This window comes from Dipodomys ordii, unplaced genomic scaffold (assembly GCF_000151885.1).
Source record: "Dipodomys ordii isolate 6190 unplaced genomic scaffold, Dord_2.0 Scaffold1, whole genome shotgun sequence".
Lineage (NCBI taxonomy): Eukaryota > Metazoa > Chordata > Mammalia > Rodentia > Heteromyidae > Dipodomys > Dipodomys ordii.
In genome coordinates this window covers 53,221,286-53,246,082 of record NW_012267217.1, presented here as the reverse complement: position 1 = coordinate 53,246,082, position 24,797 = coordinate 53,221,286, and the positions used below count along the sequence as shown (strand labels likewise).

Sequence of the window (24,797 nt, the reverse complement as noted above, 5' to 3'; positions counted from 1 at the left end):
GAGCACGTGCACGCGCACGCTGGGTCACACACATAACAGAGAATTCTTTATGCCTCTTTATTCCCAATTTCATCAGCACTTTATAAAACCAGTCTGGAGGGAGAGAAGCCTGAGAAGGCTCCCTTCCCACCCCCAAGCCCAGCTAAGGTCTGAAAGGTCTCCTGTCCCCCCTGTGGCGGCAGGGACTCCGGTGGGGCCGGTACAAGGGGCATTGGGAGCTGGGCCAGGCCTGCTGGGCCACCCACCCACCCCGTGCCAAGAGGGGTGCTGGGCCTGGCGAGCGGGAAGTAGAAACCAGCCCAGCATGCCTGAGGACCAGGGACCTCCCCTCCCTTCTGCTGATATTAGGGCTGGGACCGGGGCTGTCCCCCACTCACCCACCCGTGTAGCCCCACCCACTTACATCTGTGCCCCACCCCCACCCCGTCTTCCCTTAAATATATACAAATGTACAGAGGGGCCAGCCATGCCAGGATGGCCTCCACCTCCCTCCCCCTCCTCCCCTTCCCCAGGGGCCCTCCCCAGACACCGGGCTGGGGGTAGGGAGTGTGGACAAGAAGGACCCTTGTGCAAGGCAGCTGAGTCCCGGTCGGGGAGCAGGACTGAGCCGGGTCCTGTCAGTGAGCACCGCCCCTCCCCTCAGCCCTGGCGGCCCTACGCCTTCTGTCCTAGGAGCAGGAGGTGTGTGGAATCCTGGAGGGGTTCCAGCCTCCTGGGTCCTTGGCCACACAGCACCATCCTAGCAAGCGAAGTCTTCGAAGAGGCCTCCTGGGGGGCCATGGGGGTGGTGATGGTTGGGGAGCAGGCCACTAGCCCCCCCTCCCTCAGCATGGCCCCGACTTGGGCAGGGACTCTGTAAGACGAAGAGGGAGTGGACCAGGGGACTCAAGTGGTGCCCTTGAGCCTCACACAGCTTTTCCTTGTTTCCCGAGCACCCCTCCCACAGGTTAGTTCAGAACTCGGGGTTGGGGCATGTAGGTTCCGGGGAGAATGCACTGACTGCGGTTCTGGGCTGGGGGCTGTTGGTTCTGGGGGGAGTGCGCTGACTGCGGGCTCTGGGCTGGACATGTCGGTTCTGGGGGGAGTGCGCTGGCTGCGGGCTCTGGGCTGGACATGTCGGTTCTGGGGGAGTGCGCTGGCTGCGGGCTCTGGGCTGGACATGGGGGAGTGCGCTGGCTGCGGGCTCTGGGCTGGGGCATGTCGGTTCTGGTTCTGGGGGAGTGCGCTGGCTGCGGGCTCCGGGCTGGGGCATGTCGGTTCTGGGGGAAGTGCTCTGACTGCGGGCTCGGTTCATCCTCACCTGCTCCTTCAGCTCCTGCAGTCCCAACGTGGAAATGCCCCCAGTGGAGGTCCGAAGAGGCGTCTTGGGCCGGCGCCACACCCGCTTTAGCCGGTCCCAGGACACCTTGGGGAGTCAGGGTGGGGGTAGCAGTGGGCTCAAGAAATGTGGCCGAGCAGGGAGGGCCTTAGCCCACCCATCCAGCTACTCAGGAGACCCACAACAGAGCTCCCCCATTGTCCAGGCCCAAACCCAAAGGGCTTCTGACTCCTCAGCAACCCCCTGCCCCGCCCTCTAGTGCCATCCGGAGATGGCACCAGTAGTAAAGCCCCACCTTGCAGCCAACCAGGAGTAGACATTGCAACCCTCCCCCCCCCCCTCAGCCCCAGCCTTTCCCACATCAGGTGCTCTCCAGGCCCCTTGCCTCATAGATGTAGTCAAGGATCTCCAGCAGGGTGAGGATGCTGGCCCCGATGAACAGCCCCATCTGGCCCCCAAGGTCTCCTGGGGAGCAGAAGGACAGGTGAGAGAGAGTAGGCAGGGCACCTGATCTACCCCAGGTAGGTGGGGCCAGGGCTCACCCAGCAGAGCCGATAGGCCATAGGCTGCTCGCTGCTCCATGGCTTCAGATGTCAGGGCCTCAAAAAAGACATCTAGGACCAGGAAGTTCTCCCTGTGGAGACAGGAAGCAGGTCATCTGGGTGGGGCTGCTCTTCACAGCAGCTGGCTGATAGGTGCATTCTCAGGTCCAGCTGATTGTGATTTGAGACCCTCCCCCCCCACCCCTGTGGGTTGGAGCCTCAGCTGTGTGGTAGCTTCCTAGATTTGAGGGATAAGTAGGGGCTAGAGGAATAAATTTTAAAATCTCTGGGTCAGGCACCGGTGGCCACACCTGTAAGCCTAGCTACTCAGGAGGCTGAGAGCTGAGGATCGAGGTTCAAAGCCAGCCTGGGCAGGAAAGTCCATGACGCTCTAATCTCCAATTTACCACCAGAAAACTGGAAGTGATGCTGTGGCTCAAATGGTAGAGCACTAGCCTTGAGCTAAAGAGCGCAGGGACAGCACCCAGGACCAGAGTTCAAGCTCTACGACCAACAACAACAAATAATTCTGGGACCTTAAGTATCGTCCCCTGCCTCCTCTAAAGTACCAGTTTTCACATATCTCTCTAGAACTTTCAGTGGCTCTCTATTGCCTTTCAGTTCATTCTGAGATTCCTGTTCTCAGCTTTCAAGTCTGCCTAGGACCTGTTTATGGCATCTTCTTATCCAAACTGCTTCTCAGCCACTACTGTCCTCCTCCTCCAGCTCCACACCACACGTCTCTAACCTGGCTAGCTCCCTCCTCTCATCCTCTCAGGGACCCAAGTTCAGGGTCCACATGGGCTCAGCTCAAGTCTCTCCTGCTTCCTCTCACTGACCAGGGCCAAAGACTCAGGACCGCACGCTGAAATGTGGCTTGTTTGAAAATTGTGGCATAAGTTTCCCTAGGGGACCCAGATAATGCTCAGCATTGGTTGACTGGATGCAGGATGCCCAAGTCCAGGCTTCGTGTGGCCTCTCAATTCCTTTCCCAACCTTCCCATGAGTGTGTGTGTGTGTGTGTGTATCTCTGTGTCTATGACTGTGTGCATGCACATGTGTGTGTATTGGTACTGGGATCTGAACTCAGGGCCTGGATATGTTATCCCTTAGCTTTTTGTGCTCAAACCAATTGGAAATGAGAGCTTCAGGGACTTTCCTGTCTGGGATGGCTTCAAACCTCGATCCTCAGATCTCTGAGTAGCTGGGATTATAAGCATGAGCCACCACACCTGGCTCCATCCTCTTGCATCTTCCTTTCCAGTTGAACATTGTTCCCTCAACTAGCCTGAAAGAGCTCCCAGTTTGCAAGGGGGAAAAGACACGAAAAGTTCTAAAACAGAGACATCCATGCAGCGGCAGAGATTTTACAAGGTGCTGTGGGAAGTTCCGAGGAGCAACATTTGAATCCATTAGGCCTTCCTTGGAAGTAGACACAACGTACAACTTGAAGAATGGGTAGTTAAGGGCTGGGAAGGTGGCTCAGTGGTAGAGCGCTTGCCTTGCATACCTGAGGCCCTGGGCTTGATTCCTCAGCACCACATAAGCAAAAAGAAAAAAAGCCGGAAGTGGTGCTGTGACTCAAGTGGTAGAGCGCTAGCCTTGAGCTGAAGAGCTGAGGGACAGCACCCAGGCCCAGAGTTCAGGCCCCACGACCAGAAAAAAATAATAATAATAATTTAAAAAAAGAATGGGTAGTTAACAGCAAACCGAATTCTTGGTAGAAGACCCAGCATACCCAAAGATCAGCCACTCCCATTTTCCTCCATGAACCAGGACTTCAGAGGGCAGCCCCACCCTGCCCTGCTGCCCCCAGGCTGTAGGAAGCCACATACCGTATGTAGGTCTCATTGCGGTTGTACTTCCTCGCCAGGTACCTGGCAGAGCCCCTGTTGGGTATCCTGACCATGGAGATCTCTTTCCCATAGCGGGTCAGGTTGCAGGGAGTGGGGCAGAAGCATGGACCCTCTGAGCCTCCACCAAGGGAATCTGCAATACAGAGACACCAACTGCAGAGGGGGAGGGGGATCCACGGGCCTTCCGGGCAGCAAGGAGGGTCTACAAGGGCTGTCCTGCGGCAGGCGTAGCCATTCATAGGGACAGACCTGGCACTTCCTAGAGGATGCTGGCCACCTCCCCCCAACACATCCTGACTGCCTTTACACTTCCCAACAGATCCAGTGTAGACAGAATCTTCAGATCCCCTCTCCTCCCCCCTCCTTCTGCCCCTAGCCCCTTGGAACAGGGAGGCCTCCTGGCTCAGAAGGCTGTCAGAGCCCATCTGTCAGACCACACAAAGGCATGGCGAGCATGCTGGGAGGGAGGGATGGAGGGAGGGACGGATGGATACACAGGTGGATACGTAGATGGACAGGATTCACATGCTGGGTGCGCTGTCTTTCTCTATGTAGCCCTTCAAGTCCTTCTCCACTCTGCCTTGCTTCATGCTCCAGGAGACTGATTTCTGCCCAACAACCCATCGCCTTGACTTCTTTGCCCTCTGGCCTTGAGTTGGGCAGGATCAGAGGGTGGGAGGCAGAGATACTAGTGTATTTCTTCCCCTGCTTCCTCACTGCCAGGCTGAATGTAGATTGGCAGAGGCCGCATTCCTCCTCTTGCGGCCACACTGCCATCAGTCAGTCTGCTCAGACAGCCCCAGGATTCCACAGTGCCCCCTTTCCTTTCTCCTTTTCGGGCCTGAGAGAGTGAAGGCTCCCTGGTGTGGAGAGTTCTGTGAACTCTCCACATCTTTTATGGCTCCTTCAACCCTGATTACACGTCTGTTCCTTCACTGAACATCCAATCACTCCTTTGATGGGTGCAGGTGGATGCCAATCAGTCTTGCTAGCATCTCAAACCCACTGCAAATCCTCAGGCCCTACCACATCTGGATTACTGCAGTGAGCACAAGCTTGCTGAAGTAATGGTGTAATTAATAACTTCAAGTTCTACCCACTCTCTTCATGTCATCAGTTCACTGTCAGAAAATCAGATGGCTTTCCTGCCGTGCGTTAAGCCCTTACTGGTGTCCCAGAGCCTCCTTCTCCCATGCTTTCTGCCCCCTCCCAGGCTCTCTGCTTCCAACCACCCTGGCCTGGTGTGCTGGTCCCAAGGTCTTTAGCATATGCTGTCCTCCCCACCTAGAGTATGCCACCCTGAACACGTGGCTGACTACGATTTCCCCTATGATTCCTCCTTGCCTCCCCAGGTTGGGACCACATGCCCCTGCCTAGAACCCTGGAGCCCCTTGAGGCTCCATATCCAAGAACCACCATATTGTTACACAGACCTGCTGGACTGAACACTCTTCCAAGGCAAGAACACAACATAATATAAAGATATTTTTAAAGGGGGGTGGGGCAGGGAAGGTAGGTCAGTGGTAGAGCGCTTGTCTTGCATGCATGAGGCCCTAGGTTTGATTCCTCAGCACCACATAAGCAGAAAAAGCCAGAAGTGGCACTGTAGCTCAAGTGGTAGAGCGCTAGCCTTGAGATGAAGAGCTGAGGGACAGTGCCCAGGCCCAGAGTTCAGGCCCCATGATGACAAAAAAAAAAAAAAAAGACACAAAAAAAATCAATCAATGATAGATGGATGGATGGGTGGATAAGATGCAGATCAGACAAGACCTATGGACAGACAGAGTTTTCCTTACCTATACTCACAGCCAGCAATGTGTTTTCCCCAGGACCCAGAGAGAAATCACTGACTGTACTTTCTCAGAGTAGGTCAACTCAACTCATCACTCCCAAGTTGGGGGTGGTCTGCAATCCCTCATATCTGTCCTCACTTACCAAAGCACCTACACTTGCAAAGGTCCTCAGACCCCCCCAAGATATGAGACAGAGGGTCCAACCTCTGAAAGAGCCCTCCAGGAAGAGATTGGAAGAAGAGACAAGACAGTGAGGGGAAAGGTATAGGAAGGGTGATGGAGGGCGGGGAGGAGGGGGCAGCACGGACCCAGTATGTGGTCAGCACACTCGATGTAGATATTTGGTGGGCAGATGGTCTCATTGCCTGAAAGGAGAGAAGATTATTCCTGAGATCTTTTTCTCTCTCCATCACACAGCCAGGTGTGGGGGTGCACACAAAGGTGCATGTGTCTTTCACATGTGAACTTACTCATGCATCTAACCATGAAAAGTCATGCATGGATATATACATCCATGAAAACATTTACATTCATTGGTATACATGCATTTGAACGTACACATCCAACTCTTCCAAATATACAAGCGCAGATGTACACAGCACCATGCCCAGAGGCACGCATTCCCAAACGCGTATATGAAAACATGCATACAATCCCGCACGTAGCTACAAACGCACTCTCATAGGTAAGACAGATATACACATTGTACACATGCACCTGTTTGGGAGCATACAAGCAGTACTCTGCCTCTAGAGGCTCTGGAACCTGGCAGAGTGGCACAGAGGACTAGTTGGGGTGAGATGCCCACCTGGCATGTGCACCATCCTGCAGTGGCAGCGTTGAAGTACAGCTTCCTTTTCACAGCGCAGCCGGCAGGCAGACACGCTATAGGCTGAGTAGCCCTGCAGTTCAGGCTCCCTGAGTTCACTCTCTGCCCGGCAGTTACCCCAGGGCTGGGGCAGATAGGTTAACTGCAGAGGTGGGTATAAGGAAGTCCTGGTGAAGGGTCTCACTGAGCGTCAAGGGCCTTGAACTGTTGGGCTGTGAACTTCTGAAGGGAGACAGATCTGGCCAGCATCTTTCTGGGCACGGAGGCCTGCCCCATTCCTAAGCCAGGCCCAGGCCCAGCTTTGTTGGGGGGTGGGGGATTCTCACCCGCTGTTCCTGGCAGGACACAAAGGTCTGGAAGCCTGGGGACACGCCAAACCCCAGCTGGTGAATGTAGGGAGGCTCCTCCTGGCTGTGGATCTGCACCCGGATGCCTGCCTCAAATGATGTCTCATCTGCACAAGAGATGAGGACCTTTGGAAACACATCCCAAGTAGAGGACCCAGGCCTCAGATCCCAGGAGCCTAGACCGGCCCTTGCCCCTCTCCTATCTGTGTACTTGTCTCCCTCCAGATGGGCAGGTACTCTTCCTGCTGGATGTCCAGCATGATCTCCAGGCCACTGCCCATGCCCCCCGCCCGGCTGGGCAGTGAGCTCTGAGGGTCCGCATTGAAGGTGTAGCACTTCCCATAGCGAGTGTAGACCTGGGGAGAGGTGGCGAGAAAAGAGGAAGGGAGAGAGAAAATATCAATGGCAGAACTCTTGGTAACTTCCCAAATCCTGCCCTCACCCTTGCCCCCAACTCTCTTCTCAATTAAAAACAAAACAAAAAAAAACTGATTATTCCTACCCTGTTTGTCAAGTCAGGACCTCCAAATTCTTTTTTTTTTTTTTTTTGGTCGGTCGTGGGGCCTGAACTCTGGGCCTGGGCGCTGTCCCTCAGCTCTTCAGCTCAAGGCGAGCGCTCTACCACTTGAGCCACAGCGCCACTTCCAGTTTTCTGGTGGTTTATTGGAGATAGGAGTCTCACGGTCTCTCCTGCTCGGGCTGGCTTTGAACCACGATCCTCAGATCTCAGCATCCTGAGTAGCTAGGATTACAGGCGTGAGCCACCAGCGCCCGGCAGGACCTCCAAATTCTGTATCCCGCTCACCCTCACATCCAATTCAACAGCTGATCCCTGGCAAGTCTACCTCTGAAGGTGAACCTATCCACTTTCCTCCTATGTCCAGTGATGCTCTCCTCACCATAGTCTCCCAAACCTGTCAAGCAGCCACAGCACTTTTGAACACAATCAAGTCACCTGCTGGATTTTATGATCTGTATCCCATGCCGTCAAATTTACATGGTAAAATTTATTTTTAAGAAACAACCATGGGAACCAGCCTTTGGTGGCCCACGCCTGTAATCCTAGCTATTCATAAGGCTGGGATCTGAGGATCACAGTTCAAAGCCAGCCTAGGAAGGAAAGTCTGTGAGACTCTTATTTCCAATTAACCACCAGAAAACCGTGAGTGAAGCTATGGCTCAAAGTGGTAGAGTTCTAGCCTTGAGCAAAAGAGCTCAGGGACAGTGCCCAGGCCCTGAGTTCAAGCCACACAATCAAAAACAAAAAATCAAAACAAAAATAACTAAGGGGCAGTGTCTAAGCCCTGCATTCAAGCCCCAGTGCCAGTATAAAAAAATAGGTTTTTGTTTTCTAGAACATGCAATCAAATCTCTTCCCTAGTGTGAAGTCTTCACAAGATGGGACACTTGCCTCCCTTTTCTGCTCCTCCTCCATCCTCAGAGACAAAATCAAACAAATCAAACATCTGGTGCTCCTCCTTGGTCTTCATCATTTTTGCTCCTGGTCCCGGAATGTCTCTCTCCTCTTGGCAGCCCCAATTTTAGTGACACTTCCTACCATACACCTTCACATTCCATTTATGGGTTTGCTTAATGCACACATGCAGACCTGACATGAAGTTGTTCATTTCCTTGGCTCCCTGTCTCCCCATCCATCTCCCCTGCTGGACTACATGCTACACAGAAGACACAGAAGCCTGGAGCTGGCCTGGCATTCCTAGCCCCTGCTCCAGTTAGGGACCAAAGGAGCGCTCGCCTGAAGCCCCTCTGCAGAGTTCTCCAGAATAGCCACCAGATGGCGCTGGTGCCCCAGAGATGAGAGTCCAGGCTCAGGCTGGGAATTCTAACTGCCTACGGGGACTTGAGCAGCAGCTGGGTTGGGAGTGGAGAGCAAAGAGAGGCGAGAGACGGATTCTAGTTCCCTCCGCCTGTCAGGTTCACCCCCAAAGAGACCAGCCCCTGGGTCAAACCCATCACAGGCAGCACCTTCCCTTGGGGCAAGGGGTCAGTGCACTCAATCACTCCCATCCCCCACCTCCCCCACCCCTCTCCTCTTCTGGGGAACAACAACAACAACAAAAACCAAAACAGCTGGGGACTAGCAGGAAGCTGAGTGGAGGGAAGGGATCTCCTGGAGGGAGGCCCAGCTGCAAAGGGAGGACGAGGCTGGGCTGAGGGCAGCGAAGGGCAGAATTCTGAGCAGATCCAAGGGGCCCTTAGGGACATCTTGTGGGACAGGGTTAAGGCCTCCCTCCTCAGCTGGGCCGGAAGCCCAGCCTCAGTGTTCCAGAAGCCCTAACCCTGATCATCACCCCCACACTCAGCCACCCTGCCTCCTCTTCAGAAACAAAACCGCATGTAGAACAAGCATGACGTTCATGGAACATGACATCCACAGCTGTCCTGTTTCCTCCACGCAGCACGCTGCCTTTCAAGCAGGTGTCAGGCTCTTGGGCCCAGCAGACGGAACTGCAGCTCAGAGAGGTGAAGTAGCTTGTTCAAGTCAGACACCCAGCTCATCCAGACACGAGGCCCTGGCTGCTCACGCCATCTATACAAACTCCAAGCCTGCCCCACTTCCCCTCGTCCTGCCTCTCTTCTTCCCCATTCCCCTCCCGATCTGCTGCTTTTCAACTCCTCATAGGCTTCCTCATCAGTAGCCCTCCTGTGCCTTCCCTGCTGCATGTCCGTCTGAGGGCCAGAGGTGGTCATCACCGACAGTAGGCAGTGTGCTGAACGTGCTAAACGACCCGCCGAGTCCTCACAGCTACCCTGAGGTTAGTATTATCTCCCCATTCTACAGACGAGGAAATTGAGACTCAGAGAATTAAGCGGATTTGCCAAGGTTCCCCACATCAGTGGTCTTCAGACTCTCATGCGTGCACAAATCACCTGGATACCTTTTTCTTTTTAAGTGTCAACTTTGACTTAATAGATGAAGGTGAGTGGAAAGGGCTGAGATTCTGTGTCGGTCCATGGAGCACACATTGACTAGAAAGGCAGTAGATGGAGTCCAGCAAGCCGGCCGGCTCCGGGCCTGTGCTCTCATGGCTGGGTGCAAGACTCTTGGCTCCCTGGTACTGTGGGGAAGGCCGGTGAAGGGAATATATACACATTTACAAGAATCTCAAAACATCCAGCCTTGTCCTCTTGCAGACCAGGAAGATCCTAGAATCAGCGCCTGCCCATGCAGCTGATTTTGAGTGCATGCTCGAGTTGTGAGGCTAACGGGGGCCTGGGCTGTTCCAACAGACCCGAATGATGAATTACTCACCATAGTGTCCCTCGGTATTCACACCACCTTGGTGGGGCCTTGACTGCCATGTGGCCAACACCATTGTCTCTCTGATGGTCAGCTTTACACATGGGGACCAGAACTCCCCGAGACTAGGAATCTGGCTTTTCCCTCTTGGCACTCCCAGAGGCCAGGGAGATTTGCAGAAGGAGAGGTAAAAGGAGGGAAGGAAGGAGAACAAATACTGTCAAACATCTTAGCTTTGGGACAGGTCTAGTTGCTTTTGATCTTTCTCCTTGGAGCCTCCAAAGAAGCCACAGGAGATCATTAGGTATCCTTGCCCTTGTGTTTAATGATGAGGTCCTTGAAGCCCAGAGAAGGAAAGGGGCCTGGCTAAGAGTGCACAGCAAGTAAAGGACAGGGGAGATTCAAACAGAGCAGAGACACTCGCGCACACACGAAAGCAGAGGTGTCAATAAAACACCTGGTAGGTGGTCAGGATGATTCTCAGAGGCCTGAATCTGGGTGGTGAGGCACAGAAGTGTGAGTTTATATCCAACACAGAGAGAGCAAGAAAGAGGAAGGAAGAGAGAGAGGGGAAGGGAGAGAAGGGGGAAGGGAGGAAGAGAGGAAAGGAGGGAGAGAGAGAGACAGAGACAGGGACCGAGAGATCCTGCTTGCTTCTGGCAGGATACAGCAAAATTCGAGCTTGGGAAGCGAGTGATGACCTGGCACAGATGTCCTGGAAGTGGCTGGGGGTCGGGTGGGGGGATGGACACAGGGAGGTGAGTGGAAGTAGTGTCCACGTCCTAGGGAATACTTCATAGGGAAGTGGACAGCGCAGACTTGGGAGGACCAGGCCACCTGCACAGCCCCGGTGAGGGCCCACCGCTGGGCAGAGCACACTGTTGCCCCGGAGACAGTCCTGGCCCCTGCATCCATCATGGAGCTGGCCGCTGGCTCCTAAGTGGCAGAACTCGGGTGGCAGCACAGCCAGCAGTTTCTTCCATGGAGACGGCACGGCTGTTCAGCCACAAGGTCCCACTGGTTGTCCACTGCTCCCTCCCTACGGACTGGCCCTGGCCAGGAAGGGGGGAGGTGTGCAGGAGCTAAAAGTCTGGGGCCCAATCACAGACAAGGGAGGTCCTCATGGTCGAGGGTCGTTTCCAATTTCCAGATCATCTCTGTCCCTGAGCTCTGTCCCCACCTCAGATCAATAGCATTTCCTTAGACTGGTCCACCCTCTCCTCTGCCTTGGGTCATCTTCCTGGCCTTGGCAGGGCTGTGTGGCCTTCTAGAACCCCTCAAGACTGAGGGATCCTGAGACAGGATCCCCTTGGATTCCCTTCCACTTTCCTTGTGGCCCCTTTCCTTGCTCTGCCTGTCCCTCTCTGACCACCTCTCCCCTTAGCATCTGACCAAGGTCTGTTTCCTGATCTCAGCCTGTCTTTCCCGTGCTTCTTATCTGTTCCTGGCACTTGATCGACTGTCCCTCTGGATGCTGTTTCTCTGCCCCTGGCCCTCTGTTAGCCTGATCATCAGTCTGGTTCTGTCTTTCTTTTCTATTGCCTGGATCCCATCCCACCCTATACGTGTGCATGCACAAGCACACACACACACACACACACATACTTTGCCCTGAGCATCTCTACCACACTCACTTTCCTCTCTGTCCATCCATTAGCCTGGGTGCCTAGTCTCTGTCTCTTGTCATCCTCCTAGACTTCTCCCCAGGCCTCTGTTCCCAGATGCCTCTCCTTTCTATCCTCTCCATCCCCCAGTCCCCCCTCCCACACCTCTAGGTCTGCCAGAGACAGTGATCAGCAGTGGGGGAGAGATCTGTCCAGTGCTCGCTTCCCTGAACGATGACTTCTCTCAGCCCTCTGAGCTCCATCTATCCACAGCTTCCATTTCCTCAGATAGCTCGCTCTCTGCCTGGCTGCCTGCCTTTCTCCCTGAGCCCTTCTGGCCTCTCTTCCTCCTGCAGTGACAGAACCCACAGGGTTAATAGGCAATTAGCAGGGCCAGGGCTCTGAGCAGTGGGAGGAGAGGGCCCTGGGCCTCCAGGAGATAAGAAGCAGCCAGGAGCACTGAAGACCAGGCTGGACTAATCCCACAACTAATCTGCATCCTGGGCTTTATCTCCACGGCCTTCTGGGAACCCTGTTTCTGCCAAAACCATGGCACCATGCTCCCTGCCCCACCCCGACTTTTCCATGGGTGAATACCCCTTCCCCCTAATTCTCCTTTGTTGGGGTCCACCCCATGCCTCTCAGGCTCCCTGGAATGAACTCCTCTTCACCCCGCACTGCTTACCTTCATCCTGCCTGGACCATGACTAGCACCCCATGACTAACAATCCCAGGCCCTGACTTTACTCAGGGGTGACCCAGTATCCAGGCTCAAAGTCTCCTTCTCTCCCTCTACAGAGAAATGAAGCAAAGGAGACGGGACCAATTCAAAACCCCTGGGTATGTGCTCTAATCAGAACATCAAGGTCACTGATACCAGCCCCTCATTGTACAAGGGCTGGAACAGAAGCCTGGAAATAGCCAATACCATGGACACACACACGTGAAAAGGGACAAATTCAGCACTGGAACCCAGGTCCCCTCTGCCACCAGTTCCAGCATTCTCCTAATTTCAACCTCTTCCCTCAGATTCATTCCAACCCGTCTCATCACTGATAACCTGTGACCTTAGTTTTTGGTAGTGATTTATCAGCAACTCTAGACTTCAGTTTTCTCATCTGTCAAAAGGAAATAGAAATTCCTGCCTGACTTCTTTCAAGGGGGTAGTTTTAAGGCGCACACGAGATAACGTTGGCCCCCTGCACAGTGGTATACACCTGTGGTCAGGGTTCCTCAGAACGTTGGGGTAGGAGGATCACCTGAGCCCAGTTTGAAGCCAGCCAGAGCAGCATAATGAGATCCGATCTCAAACAAAAACAAGTGCCAGGTGTCCCCAGTGGCTCAGACCTATAACCCTAGCTACTCAGGAGGTTGAGATCTGAGAACCTCTGTGCAAGCCAGGCAGGGCTAGAAAGCCTGTGAGACCTTTCTTTTATTCACTACCCCCCAAAACACAAAACCCAGAAATGGTGCTGTGACTCAAAAGTGGTCTTGGGTGTCTAACGAGCTCTTTGAGCCTCAGCTTATACCTCTGTAGAAGGCTAGCAACTCCTTCCTGGATTGGGACTGAAGGTTAGAAATAAACTCAAGGTGGTAGAAGGCCAGGACACAGAGAAGGGTTCCCATTTGGGGATGTCTTGCCAAGATGGCAGGCCTATTCCCAGGCCCTTGGGTAAAGGCTCTCTATGCAACTTGGGAGCTGCTCAGAGCATAGAGCTCTGTCAGAGGAAAGTCCCCAGGCTCTGAGATACGGCTCTCTTCCAAGATGGAAGACCCAACTAAGCTTACCTCAGGGACTTGCACTTACTCAAGTCTTGGGGGTTTGAATTTATTTAATATCTCTGGTCCTCCATTTCTCATCTATGAAATGGGAATAAAACTAGGCTTCCTTCTGGGGCAGAAGATAATTACATGTTAGTAACAGCTTCTCTGGGCCAGGCACCGTCTTGGGTATTTTACCTAAATTTTACTCCTTAACAGCCAGGCACCAGTAGCTCACGCTTGTGATCAAACAAAAAAATAACAGTGTTGGTTCAAGTCTGAACCAACTTGAACCTCGCCTTGAGTTCTAGTGCTAGGACTGGCACAATAAATAAATAAATAATTCCTTAACACACACACACACACACACACACACACACACACACACAGATGTATTTTCATTCCACAGAAGAGATAGTGGAGGCACAGAGAGGGTAAGGAATCAGTGTCACATAATGTGGCAGAGCCAGCATGGGGGGAAATGGTGTTTAAACAACATATATGCCGGGGCACGGGTGGCTCACCCCTGTAATCCTAGCTACTCAGGAGGCTGAGAGCTGAGGTTCAAAGCCAGCCCAGGCAGGAAAGTTGGTGAGACTCTTATCTCCAATTAACCACCAGAAAACCGGAAGTGGCACTATGGCTCAAGTGGTTAGAGCACTCATCGGGAGCTGAAGAGCTCAGGGACATTGCCCAAGCCCAGAATTCAAGCCCCATCCATGACTGACAACAACCAAACAAACAAACCTATATGGCCAACGCCCGCCATCTATTGAGCCTGTACACTGTGTCACTGTGACTGTAATCGGCGCTGGGGTTATGTCCAAGAACAAAGTAGTCTCTGTCTCAAGGACTTTGCTGCCTGGTGTGGAGGCATGCATTCATTCAAAAAGTGTTTATTGAGCATCTACACTAGGTGCCAGGCAGGTTCCAAGTGCCAAGTCTACAAGCAGGAACAAAATACACAAATCCAACATTCCCACAGATAGATGTTACTGGCTGTGATCCACCGCTGGGATGGAGAGTCCCCGCCAAGGCCTTCCATGGTGGAACAGGGGTTGGATTTGAGTTGGAGGTTCAGGGAAAGCTGCTTTGCGCAAGCCAGGAAGGACAAAAGACAGTGGCCTTAGTCAAGACAAGGAGCACACAGAACCCCCTTTCCCCTCCCCCTCCCCCCCAAGCCAGCAGGCTAGGCTACAGTGGGGGAAATGGGGACAAACTACAACATCATCAACACAGTTACCCCCACATCAGCACGCCCTCCCTAGTGCTTTTCTGGATGACTTCGGGCACAAGGTGGGAAAAGAGAGTAGTGCTAGGGCATGAACAGCCGAGGAAGGCGGTGAGCCTCCAGGCCGCAGCTGGAGACAGCCGTCAGGCATCCTTGGCCAGGCCAGGCCGGAGGGGGGGGGCGGGCTCGGGGACCCAGGTAAGCCGTCCAAACTGCTTCCAGGCAGCCACGGCCCAGGCTTGCTTAAACCCTAGAAAATCGGTTTTGCAGGCGAGAGTATCTTTAATTGGTAACCCAGGCCTTCCCCGCCCTGCCCGCCCCTCGCAGCGAAGTTGTGGTTGAGTTGTGCCTTCAGGCACACACCCACGGCGCGCGCGCGCGCGCTCCGGGCGTCGGGGATGCGGGAGGGGGGGGACCCGACCGGGGTGCGCCCTCGGGAACCCCGATCTCCCTCATCGCGGCTCCCTCCCCCCCCGCCCCGGGTGGCACCGGCCTGGCCACCCGCGCGGCGAGGCCGCACCCAGCAGCCCCGCTCCGCACGGGCCCCGCTCCCTCCCGCGGGGCAGGCATCCATCACGGCGCCCTCCCTCCGTCTCCGCGGGGCCTCGGCTGCCCTCCCTCCGTCTCCGCCGGGCCTCGGCTCCCCTCCCCGGGTTCGCCTCATTTGCATTCCCTCGGCTGCCGGCTCCTCGGCAAAGTGACCTCCGCGCGCGCACAGCAGCGCCAGAGGCTTCCACGGCGGCGGGGACACCGCGCCCAGCGCGCGCGCCTCGGCCGCCACCCGGGAAGGGGCAGGCCGCGGGGGAGGGGCGGGTCCCCAAGGAGGGCGATGCGGGGGCCGGTGCAGCCCGCGGGCCTGGCCGGCGCCGAACGAGCTGGTGGTGCTGAAGAGACACTCGGGTGGGCTTTGAACCCGGGACCTCAAGCTTCCCCAGCCCGGAGGGAGCGAGAGGCGGCCGTCAGCTCTAGGCCCGGGAAGCCACGTTCCAGAAACAAACAGAAAAACAACACAAAAACCTCAGCCAGGAACACCCTCCTCCCCAGGCCTTCCCCCCAAGCACCCCGGTGGGGAGGGGCCGGCGCGGGGGGGGGGCGTCGCCGGGGGGGTGGAGCGGGGTCCCCGACCCCGCGGTGCGGCCCCCGTCCCTCCCCCGCCGGCCGAGCAGCCTCCCCTCCCCCTGCTTGGTATTTACACCTTTCACACATTTGTAAGCTATTATCCTGTCCACGCTTAGTCACCGCTGAGCCAAGCGCCACGGATTTAGCTCCTTTAATCTTTCCTCCTAAATCAATCCTCCATTTCCCCTTAATCATCCCGTGGCTCCTCTCTGAACTCTCGCTGCTGCCACGGCTGCCGCAGCCCAGGCCTCTCTCTCTGGAACTGCTCCCCCCGCCGGCCCCCGCCCCAAAGCCGCGGTCCCAAGGGCACCGTGAGCACTGGGGGTAGGGGTGGGGACGGGCTGCAAATCCAGCCCCCCCATCCCCATCCCTGGGAAGAGGGGCAGACGCCCAGAAAACACACAGCGTCGCAGCCCTCCTGTTCCCGCCTCCTCCTGCCTAGCCCCCCTCCCCGTGCCCCATCCCCCATCCACCTGGGAGGGAGGGGGCTCCGAAGCCTTTTAAACCTCAACGGTGATTTCCCAAAGCACAAACACAAAAACCACCCGGGGCCTCCTGCCCCCCGGGCTGCTGGCCGCCCCTCCCGCTCCCCCTCCGCCCAGCGTTTTCAGACGACTAGGAGAACAGGGCTGGCCGTCCACCCCGAGGTGGCCCTGTCCCGTCCTCCGCATGGCTGTCCATCTCCCCTGGACCACCCAGATCTCTCGGGGCTCCACCGCCCCCATCAGTGCCCCCACCCCGGCCCCCCGGGGCCCTTGGGCTGGCAGCCTTGAGGCAGGGCATCATTCTCGGTTACCCTGGGACGCTACTTCTGCCTCCCGATCCTTGATCCTTTCTGCCCCCCCTCTTCCCCAGTCTCCCCCCCACCCTCCCTACACACACTTGGAGGAGGCAGGCCCACTACCACCACAAGAGGGAGTGATTTCCTCCCAGGAAACAGAAGGGCAGGGGAGGGGGGCGGGGTCCAGGAAGGGGCACCCCAGAGAGAAAGAGGGAGGACCGGGGGGGGGGGGCCGAGGGGGGAGGTAAGTGAGGGCCATTTCTTCACATGCTAATCAGCATCTTCCGGCAGTGCCACAAGAAGCTGAGCTGATAATGAGCCCAGCTCGGGGCTGATTCCTGATTAATGAAGAGGCCACAGGACGGCGGAGTGGGGGGCCCTGTGGGGCATGTCCCTCATGACCCTCCCCACGGTCCTCCATCACGGTCACGTCTCTGCCCGTCCCCGCGGGCACACTGCCCACAGCCCCCTCCATCGACTCCATGGCGAGAGCGCCCCCTCCAGGAGGGCTGAGAAGCCGCAGCCACTGCCCACAGGAAGAGGTGGGCAGGACACTGACTGGGCTTCCTTCTAAGCTGCAGGCAGCCTTCAGCATTTTTAAAAATCAGGGGAAATTCGTTGAAATAAGTACTATTGGCAGCTTCTTTGGGCAAGTGGAGACCTACCAACCCTGGACACCCTCACACAGCACATCAGTTAAGCTGGATTTGAGAAGCGGCTGCGGGTTAACTCTGGTCTGCCTCAGACCTTCCCCATTGTGTGCGTTTACTGACACAACCCCACTCCCGAAGGCAGGCCACCCCTAAACTAGATGTTGAACTAAATGCACTCAGGGTTTACATCTTAGGAGAAGATGGGATCCGAGGGATCTGAGGAGTGGACAGAGGATAGGGGACACAATTAAACTCATCTACTAAATGAGAGAGACTTGGACCAACCTGGACAAGAACCCCTGCCCCTTCCTTAGACCTAATGGTAAAAGTATGGAATTGGGAGAGAGCATAGAGTTACTGCCTATGGCCAACAAAGGACAAGGGGCAGAGGCACTCAATACTGATCTGACTGTCCCAGGTAGGAAAAGAGGCTAAAGAGGAAGCTGGATTAGAGGGGGTGGGGAGAAGGATTGCAGAAGAGCCCCAAATCAGGGGCTGAGGTGGACAGAGACTGCAGGGCTTTTACATGTGGTCCTCCTTGTCTCTGAGCTGTCCTGTGTGGCGGCTGGGTAGGCCTGGGAGGGGAGGGAGGAGGGCAGGGAGGGGGGGACTGCCCAGCTGGAAGAGGCCTTGTCTAATTGTGCCTGATTAGTAGAGAGGAAGAGAACAGGGCGAGTGATTAATAGTCACGGCAGTCACCAGCGTGTGGGGAAGGAGGGTCGGGAGGGGGAGGGAAGCCTGAGAGCCAAGAGAGGATACAGACAGGAGGCGCCCATAGGGCTCTGTCCTCCTGCACACTGGGGGTGTCAGGACCCCTGCCTCCTCAGGGAGTCTCTCCCTCCCCATGCCTTAATTTTCCAGATAGTGGGATGGAAGAGACCAAGGTCGTGACTGTACCTGGGGGGGCGAGGGGAGATGTCTTGGCTCACCAGGTATTCCCAGACACCCCAGTGCCCTTCACCTCCCGGAGCTAGGTCCCCTGCTCAGCTCACCCTGGGACCTCAGCCCAACAGCAGACAACCAAGTTCCAATCACAGGTGGCATCCAACCCCTATGTCCTTGGTCCCAGCTGTAAATTGCAGCTCTGTCTCTGACGGGCATTCTGTACCTCATTCCTAGGATCATGAGAGCTGAGTTGTCCAGGAGAGCAGCCACCAGCACATGCCTCTGATCCCATTTCAAATGCTCAACAGCCATGGGCAGCTAGCGACCACACAAGACATTTCCACGATCACCAGAGGAAAGTATACACAAATGGGACATTCCTGGAGACACACGTGCCTACTTGGAAGGGTTGGATAGAATGATGGGAGAGAATGAGAAGGCTACAATAACACAGAGGAGGATGTGGGCCTGGGTCACAAAAGGGAAGACTAGGTGATGGAGAACAGAGGTCAGAAGATACTGCATGGTGCTGAAAACGATCAGGTTCAAGATAGCCAGGAGCTGGGATCATTATAATAGCTGACCCTGGCAAGAGTGCATTTTATGTGTATGCCAGTCCACGTGCTAGCTCTTTACAGGTCTCTCTTTAATCCTCATGAAAACCCCAAATATTTAGGTTCTCATATCCTATTTAATGAATACCAGAACTAAGGCTCACAGAAATATTTTGGTTTCCCCAAGACCACACAGCTGAAGGAGTAGAGTTGAGGTTCAATTCTGCATGATCAGGTAGGTGCAGAATTCACACTTGTCCTGTTCAGTGAATAGTCCCAGCTGAGAGGAGATGGTGCATTGTACAGGGAAAGAAATGAAGGCTAGAAAGAAAGAGTGATGTCTGCCTTCTAGTAAGTGGGCAGGCCTAGAATGAACTAAGGAGGGGAAAGTAGAACTGGGGCTTGGAACAGGAGGTTAGGGGAAGCTGGTGGTAGTAGGGAATCAGGGTGGGAGAGCTGTCTACCAAGGAATATCGGTGATGGTAAGAGTAGGAGGTAAGGTAGGAGTGGCTTAGTGTGACTGAGCACAGAAAGAAGAGAAAAAGAAGAGAAGAGCTGGAGGGTTGAGAGGAGGAGAGCAGGCTAGAGTGACAGAGAGAACCTCCCTCATCTAGCTCCCTCTTCTTTCTTTCTTCCCTCTCTCCTCTCCAAATCTTGGCCAGTCTACCTCATCCCTTAAGCTTCTCAGACCTCTTCAGCTCAGAGTGGGCTCTCTCTCTCTCTCTCTCTCTCTCTCTCTCTCCTCTGAACTCAGGCTCTTACCAGCCATGCACCTCATCTGGCAATTAATCCTGGCATCTTATGACACTGCTTGCATGGCTGATTAACTCTTGCATGGTTGCTTAAGCTTTTGAGAATCTCTGTCCCTGCTCTATCACAAGATTGTAGGCAGCCTGTGGACAGGGGCTGGGGACTAGAATTCTTTCTTTCTCTCTCTCTCTCTCTCTCTCTCTCTCCTCTCTCTCTCTCTCTCTCTCTCTCTCTCTCTCTCTCTCTTTCTTTCTTCCCCTTCTTCATTTATTTATTTTTTCTGTCCTCTTAGATCCCAGCAGGAAGCTCCACACATAGTAGGTTATAAGAACTCCATGCTGAATGGCTGGCTGACTGAGAGCCAATGAAGGGACATTTGGGAGTGTGATTGCAGTGGTAACAGAGGCAAGAGCAGCAGCTTAGGGGACTGGGGGAGGGCATATTACCCAGAGTAAAAATAGGCTGGAAAATGTGACATTTATTAACTTGGATTCCGGAGGAAAGGTCACAGCAGAGTGGGGAGTGGGAAGGAGGAAACAGGGAAAGCAACAGAAAACACATAACAGCCGGGCACCGAAGGCTGTCTGTCTCGGTCACTGGCCATTTCACCATTCATTTCCTGGCAGGTTTTCCCCACATGGCTCACATACCGACCTACCTACCAAAGACTGTTGTGTCTCCATCATGGACATCCCAAGGACCTCATGTTCTTAGCAAAGACTGTGTCTTCATGTCCCTTCTCCAGTCTCACCCAAGCAACACATCCCATCTTCCCCATTGTCATGGGCATGGCCTATCCCAACCTCTAATTCCAGCAGACCCAACACTGGTTGCTGAGTGTTATACTCAGCAAATGATGGGGTGGTGTGTGCAAGTCTAGACTGGAGATGCGGGATCAGAGGTCCCTAAAGGGCCAGAATTCTGTACCCCGGTGCTTGCTTTACTCCTATCTTCAGCATCTTGCCACAGCCCACAGCCCCAGAGCTGAGACCCACAAACTCCCATTCTCCCTCCCCAGCTCCAGTGCATCAAAGTGCTTATGAGAAATGTACCTTTACTCCACCTGGCCTTCCCGAGGATTCCCAGAGACTCTCCAGCTTTGATTGGGAGATTCCCTGTCCCTGTATCCTCCTTCCCTGGAGCTGGCAGGAACCCTGGGTCTTCCTCCCTTTACTTCTTCACCCCCTCCATCTCGTCTTCCACCCACATGTGTCATTCCCCTTTCCCTTTTCCTGCCCACCCCCAACCAGGGCCTGATATACAAACTCCTGCTCAGAGACACAAAGACCCCATTGATTTCTGCCCAAGCAGCACCTGCTGAGACTGCCCCCACCCCTACACTCAACACAGAGGGGTGAGGCTATAAGAAGAAGCCCCAGGGATCCTAAAAGCTACATTCACACTCCATACCACACCTCTTCTGTGGGCACCCACTCAGCCCTGGCTTTGGGGAGCAGTGATTTTTACCCCCCTAGAAGACAGGGTGTATAGCTGGACAACAAGCGGAGATCTGCTCCCTGACTCTGCCTCTCAATCCTCTCCTTCCTGATCCTCTGTTTCCACCTAACTCCCTCATCCCTGACAGGAGCCCCTAAACACGGCAGCAGGCATAGTGGGGATCAGGAACCCCGTTGGCACCTGTTTCCTGATGACACCGAAGCGATGAGTGAGCATGAGCCTGGGGAAGGGGGCTGAGTCCCAAGGAGGAAAAGTCCCTATTGCTGCTGGGAGCTGAGCCTGAGTGGACACCACATTAACACCACATATCTGCACAAGCATGGGGCAGTGGTGCTAAGGATGAAATCACAGACACACACAGACACACAGACACACACACAGAGTCAATAGGGGACTGGGGACAGGCATCTCAAACCCCATGAATAACAGTCTCTGACCGTGGGTGAGTGGTGTCCTGATAATCAGAAGGGATGCGAGACACACCCCCCCACACACCTGACAGTGGTAGGTGTGCAGGAGACAGCAGCCAGAGCTGATACTACGTGTGCCTGTGTTTACACGGACGTGAAGGAGGATGCCGGCATTCCCCAAATGGAGAATAGGAAACAGTGACCAGGATAGACGGGATGGCACCCACAGTGTGACCCCATCCTTGGCAGCTAGGAGCTGGGAAATGGGCACAGACACAAGTAGCTCTTCTGGGTGTGTGGGTGTGCAGCTGTGCACGTGAGTCTAGTGATGGGGACACTAAGTATATGTGGGAAACTATCCCCAAGCAGGAGTGTGTGTGTGTGTGTGTGTGTGCACATGCGTGCGTGTGTGCACGTGTGTGTTCCAGCACTGAGGCTGAGATGCACATGGAGTGATTGAGTGATTCCCAGTAAAGAGTCAGAGCTGGGCAAGGGTGCAGCAAGAACAGAGGGTGGAGGGGGTACTGGCAAGGGTGGAGGGGGTACTGGCAAGCGGGAGAGGCCGGAGGAGACCATGAAAGAGGGATGTGTGAGGATGTTGTGAAGGGGGTGTGTGTGAGAGAGAGACACAGAGGCGGAAAAGACTGGAACCTAGTGTCCATGAAGACCATCTCCGTGCAGCCTGCTGGCCAGGCTAGCTCGCCAGTCCTAGCCAGAGACCCCCCCCCACCAGGCACTTCCCTTTATGTCACCTTCACTGGTGGGAAAGAAGAATCCAGGAGCCCCAAAAGAAAAGGGGGGCCAGGATCAAAGTGAGGTCCAATCCATCTGGTCTTGGGATCGTGGCCAGCTTCAGGACCCCTGGGCCCACCCCCAGGATACTCCCAGATTCTATCCCCGGGCACAGGACCAAGAAGATGAGCGAGCAGCAGTCTGACCAAGGAAGCCCCCTCTGAGGATCCACTGCTCCAGGATGGGAAGCCAGAGGGAAACACACCAGCTGGGGGAGACACGAGGCCTGCCTCTGGTGGCGGAAGGAAGGGAAGCCCTGTGGAGGATGCCCTCACGTACCAGCCCCCCACCTCCCCCCCCACGCCAGCCTCTGGCCACCCCAGGCCAGGCAGCCCAGCTGGCAGAACTCACCACAGAGAAGTTGCTGGCAGAGCAGTGGTGCCCACTGAAGTTGCAGCTCTTGAGCATGTCGGCAAGCTGGTGGCCAGTGCGGTTGAGGATGTCTACCATGTCAGGCTCTGGGTAGCGCAGGCCGGCCGCACGGTGTCCATCTCGGTCTTTTGGGGGCAACCCTGTCAGATTGGCCAGGTGGAAGATGTCAGCATCGCTGAGTGCCGAATGTCGGAAGCGGTTGATGTTGCAGAGGGTGACGGCCGGGAAGCCCGCCACTGGGGCTGGGGCAGCGGGGTCCATTGCTACCAGGTGAGGTCGGGTCAGGTAGCCCCGGGCCAAGCCAGCCGCCTGGTACAGGAAGGCAGCCAGCGAGGTGAGTAGGGCCAAGGCCCAGAGGGTTCTTCGAAGTCCGTAGGGACCTGGACCACAGGCCCGGCCCAGCCCATGCAGAGTGCTGGTGCTGGCAAAGGTGGCCAGGTCCCGAGGGGCTGCTGCCCCGCGAGCAGCACCCAGGAGGCTCTGCTCATCCCCTGCCTCCTTCTCCTTAGGTTTTGCATCTTCCTCAGCAAATTTGATTTTGCACACAATCTCGATCGGCATCTGTCCCCGGCTGCTGGGACTGGCCAGAGCCTTACTGCCACTGTCCCTCCCTGGCCAGAAGCCCCGGTGCCCTCCGGAGTGTTGGTGGTGGCAGCGGCTTGCTCTTCTAAACTCAGGGCAAGCGGGAGGAGGACTGGGACGGGGTGGGGGCCCGAGGTGGGGGCGTCACTCCCACTCCCAGCAGCTCCGCAGCCCTGTGCTGCCTCTGCCGCTGCTGCCTCTGCCGCTGCTTGTCTCTCTCCTCGATCGTCTCCTTGTGGCTTCCCTTATCAGCACCAGCACAGCTGTCAGCCCCTGCGTGTGTCCCTGCGAGCGAGCGAGCGAGTGAGCGAGGGAGCAAGCGCTGCTCCGCCACGCCGCGCAGCCCCAGCCGCTCGGCTCAGCATGTGCTCCGGAGCCCACCCCGTGCTTAATAATTCAGGACATGTCAACAGCGTTTCACCGGCAGCACGGGCGGCAGGAGCTAGGCCAGGGAGGGGAAAGCCCCCCCACCTCCCAGCCCAGGCTAGGGATCCCTGGATTAGAGCAGTTCCCTAAACTCTTGGTCCACCCTAGCCACTCATGGGGGGGGGGGCTCCAAGAGAGCCCACTCCTAGGCCACCCAGGGAAAAGTGCTGTGTCCACAGTACCCAGTGGACTCGTGGCCACTTTTCTGGACCACACCCACCGAAGGCTCAACCAACTCTCATCTCCTACCTCCTGGCCTCCTTGACTCCTGACTCCGGCTACCACCTGATTCCACTGGCTCACTCACCGCAGCTTCCAGAAACTCCTTGAGAAAGAAAGAGAGAGCCACTTGTTTGAATGAGAGAGGAAGCAAGGAAGGAGAGGGCAGGCGAGACACATTAGAGACAACTGTGACTCCTCCGAGACTTTTCGCTTCCCTAGAGCTTTGGCGGCTGATTTCATCACCCTAAGGTACCCTGCCCCCGCAAGGAGGCTGTCTCTTTTTCCTCTCACCTTACCTCTAACTCTGCTATAACAGTCACTCACGCAGCCCGGATAGAGACCACCCTGGCTAACTTGCCGCTTTGCATCCCCCAAAGGTTCTCCAAATGCTTTGCCATGACCAGGCTTGGGGGAGGGGTGCTGGATGAATGGGCCCCCGAGCAAGGGGGTGGGTGGGGGCTCTCAAACAAGGAGAAAGGTATAGAATAGAGGGAGAAGAAGAGTCCTAGTGGAGGTATTGGGGTGGAGGGGGAAGATTTTGCCTGGCTCCAATCAGAAGGAATGCTGTCCTAAGGACAATGATGCCAGGGGTGCACTGTGGCCTGGCTGAGTGGGGTAAGGGGAGCCCCAGCAGGGGTCTGCTCTCCTAGGTGGAGGGGGGAAGCAGGCATGTGGGTGTCCATCACAGGCAGAGGGAGGGAAGCTATGTTGGCTGATCAGGAAGGGATACATGGATGCCCCCAGGGTGGGGGTGGCTGCCACGCTCAGGGGAGCCCCGGTGTGAGAGTGTGAGCCTGCACAGGGGAGAAAGCACTTGTCCCTCTGAGGAAAGTGGGGTGCTGATTAATCGGGGCGCTAATGAGCAGCAGGGAGAGGAAGCTCGGAGGGGCGGGGGAGGCTCCATCGATCCAAGCCTCGGAACCAGCAGCTGAAAAAAAAAAAAAAAGTGAGAAGGGAATCGATCTGAGGGAAACGGCAGCTGCTGGGGATTAGAGCCCGAGGTCCAGCCACTGCTGCCCAACGGTCACCCTCCCCTGTGTCAGGCTGCCCCCCCATCAGGCCGGCCCTGAGGGAGGGGCCCAAGAGGAGCATTCTCACCAGTACAGAAGCCTCTGCCTACCCTACTTGCAAGGTCAGAGAAGCCCCTCAGAGGGCGACCTCCCCCCCAGCCTGGCGCCTGTCTACACAGCATGAAACCCACCTACATACTCAGACCTAGCTGTGTATGGCACCCCGCCTCAGCTGTCCCG

At 55.6% G+C, this 24,797-nt stretch overlaps 1 protein-coding gene across 1 annotated transcript; it reads right to left on the bottom strand.

Annotated features, from left to right (window-relative positions):
• Nucleotides 1-570: 570 nt before the first annotated feature.
• On the bottom strand, nucleotides 571-24,797 carry Asic4 (acid sensing (proton gated) ion channel family member 4). Its single transcript, XM_013036368.1, has 12 exons — nucleotides 24,749-24,797; nucleotides 23,575-23,650; nucleotides 22,297-23,184; nucleotides 6,897-7,041; nucleotides 6,665-6,792; nucleotides 6,318-6,480; nucleotides 5,818-5,874; nucleotides 3,696-3,849; nucleotides 1,861-1,952; nucleotides 1,704-1,783; nucleotides 1,301-1,405; nucleotides 571-853 (listed from the first exon to the last, which is right to left on the bottom strand). Exons 3-12 carry the CDS (start codon nucleotides 22,876-22,878, stop codon nucleotides 740-742), a joined length of 1,620 nt encoding a protein of 539 aa, XP_012891822.1. The 5' UTR covers nucleotides 22,879-23,184; nucleotides 23,575-23,650; nucleotides 24,749-24,797; the 3' UTR covers nucleotides 571-739.

Coding starts and splice junctions, on each gene's coding strand:
- Asic4 (XM_013036368.1), bottom strand. CDS start 22,878: ATGCCGATCGAGATTGTGTGCAAAATCAAATTTGCTGAGGAAGATGCA. Junction 6,793..6,896: donor GCCCATCTGGAGGGAGACAA/GTACACAGATAG, acceptor TCTCTTGTGCAG/ATGAGACATCATTTGAGGCA. Junction 1,406..1,703: donor TCCTTGACTACATCTATGAG/GCAAGGGGCCTG, acceptor TGACTCCCCAAG/GTGTCCTGGGACCGGCTAAA.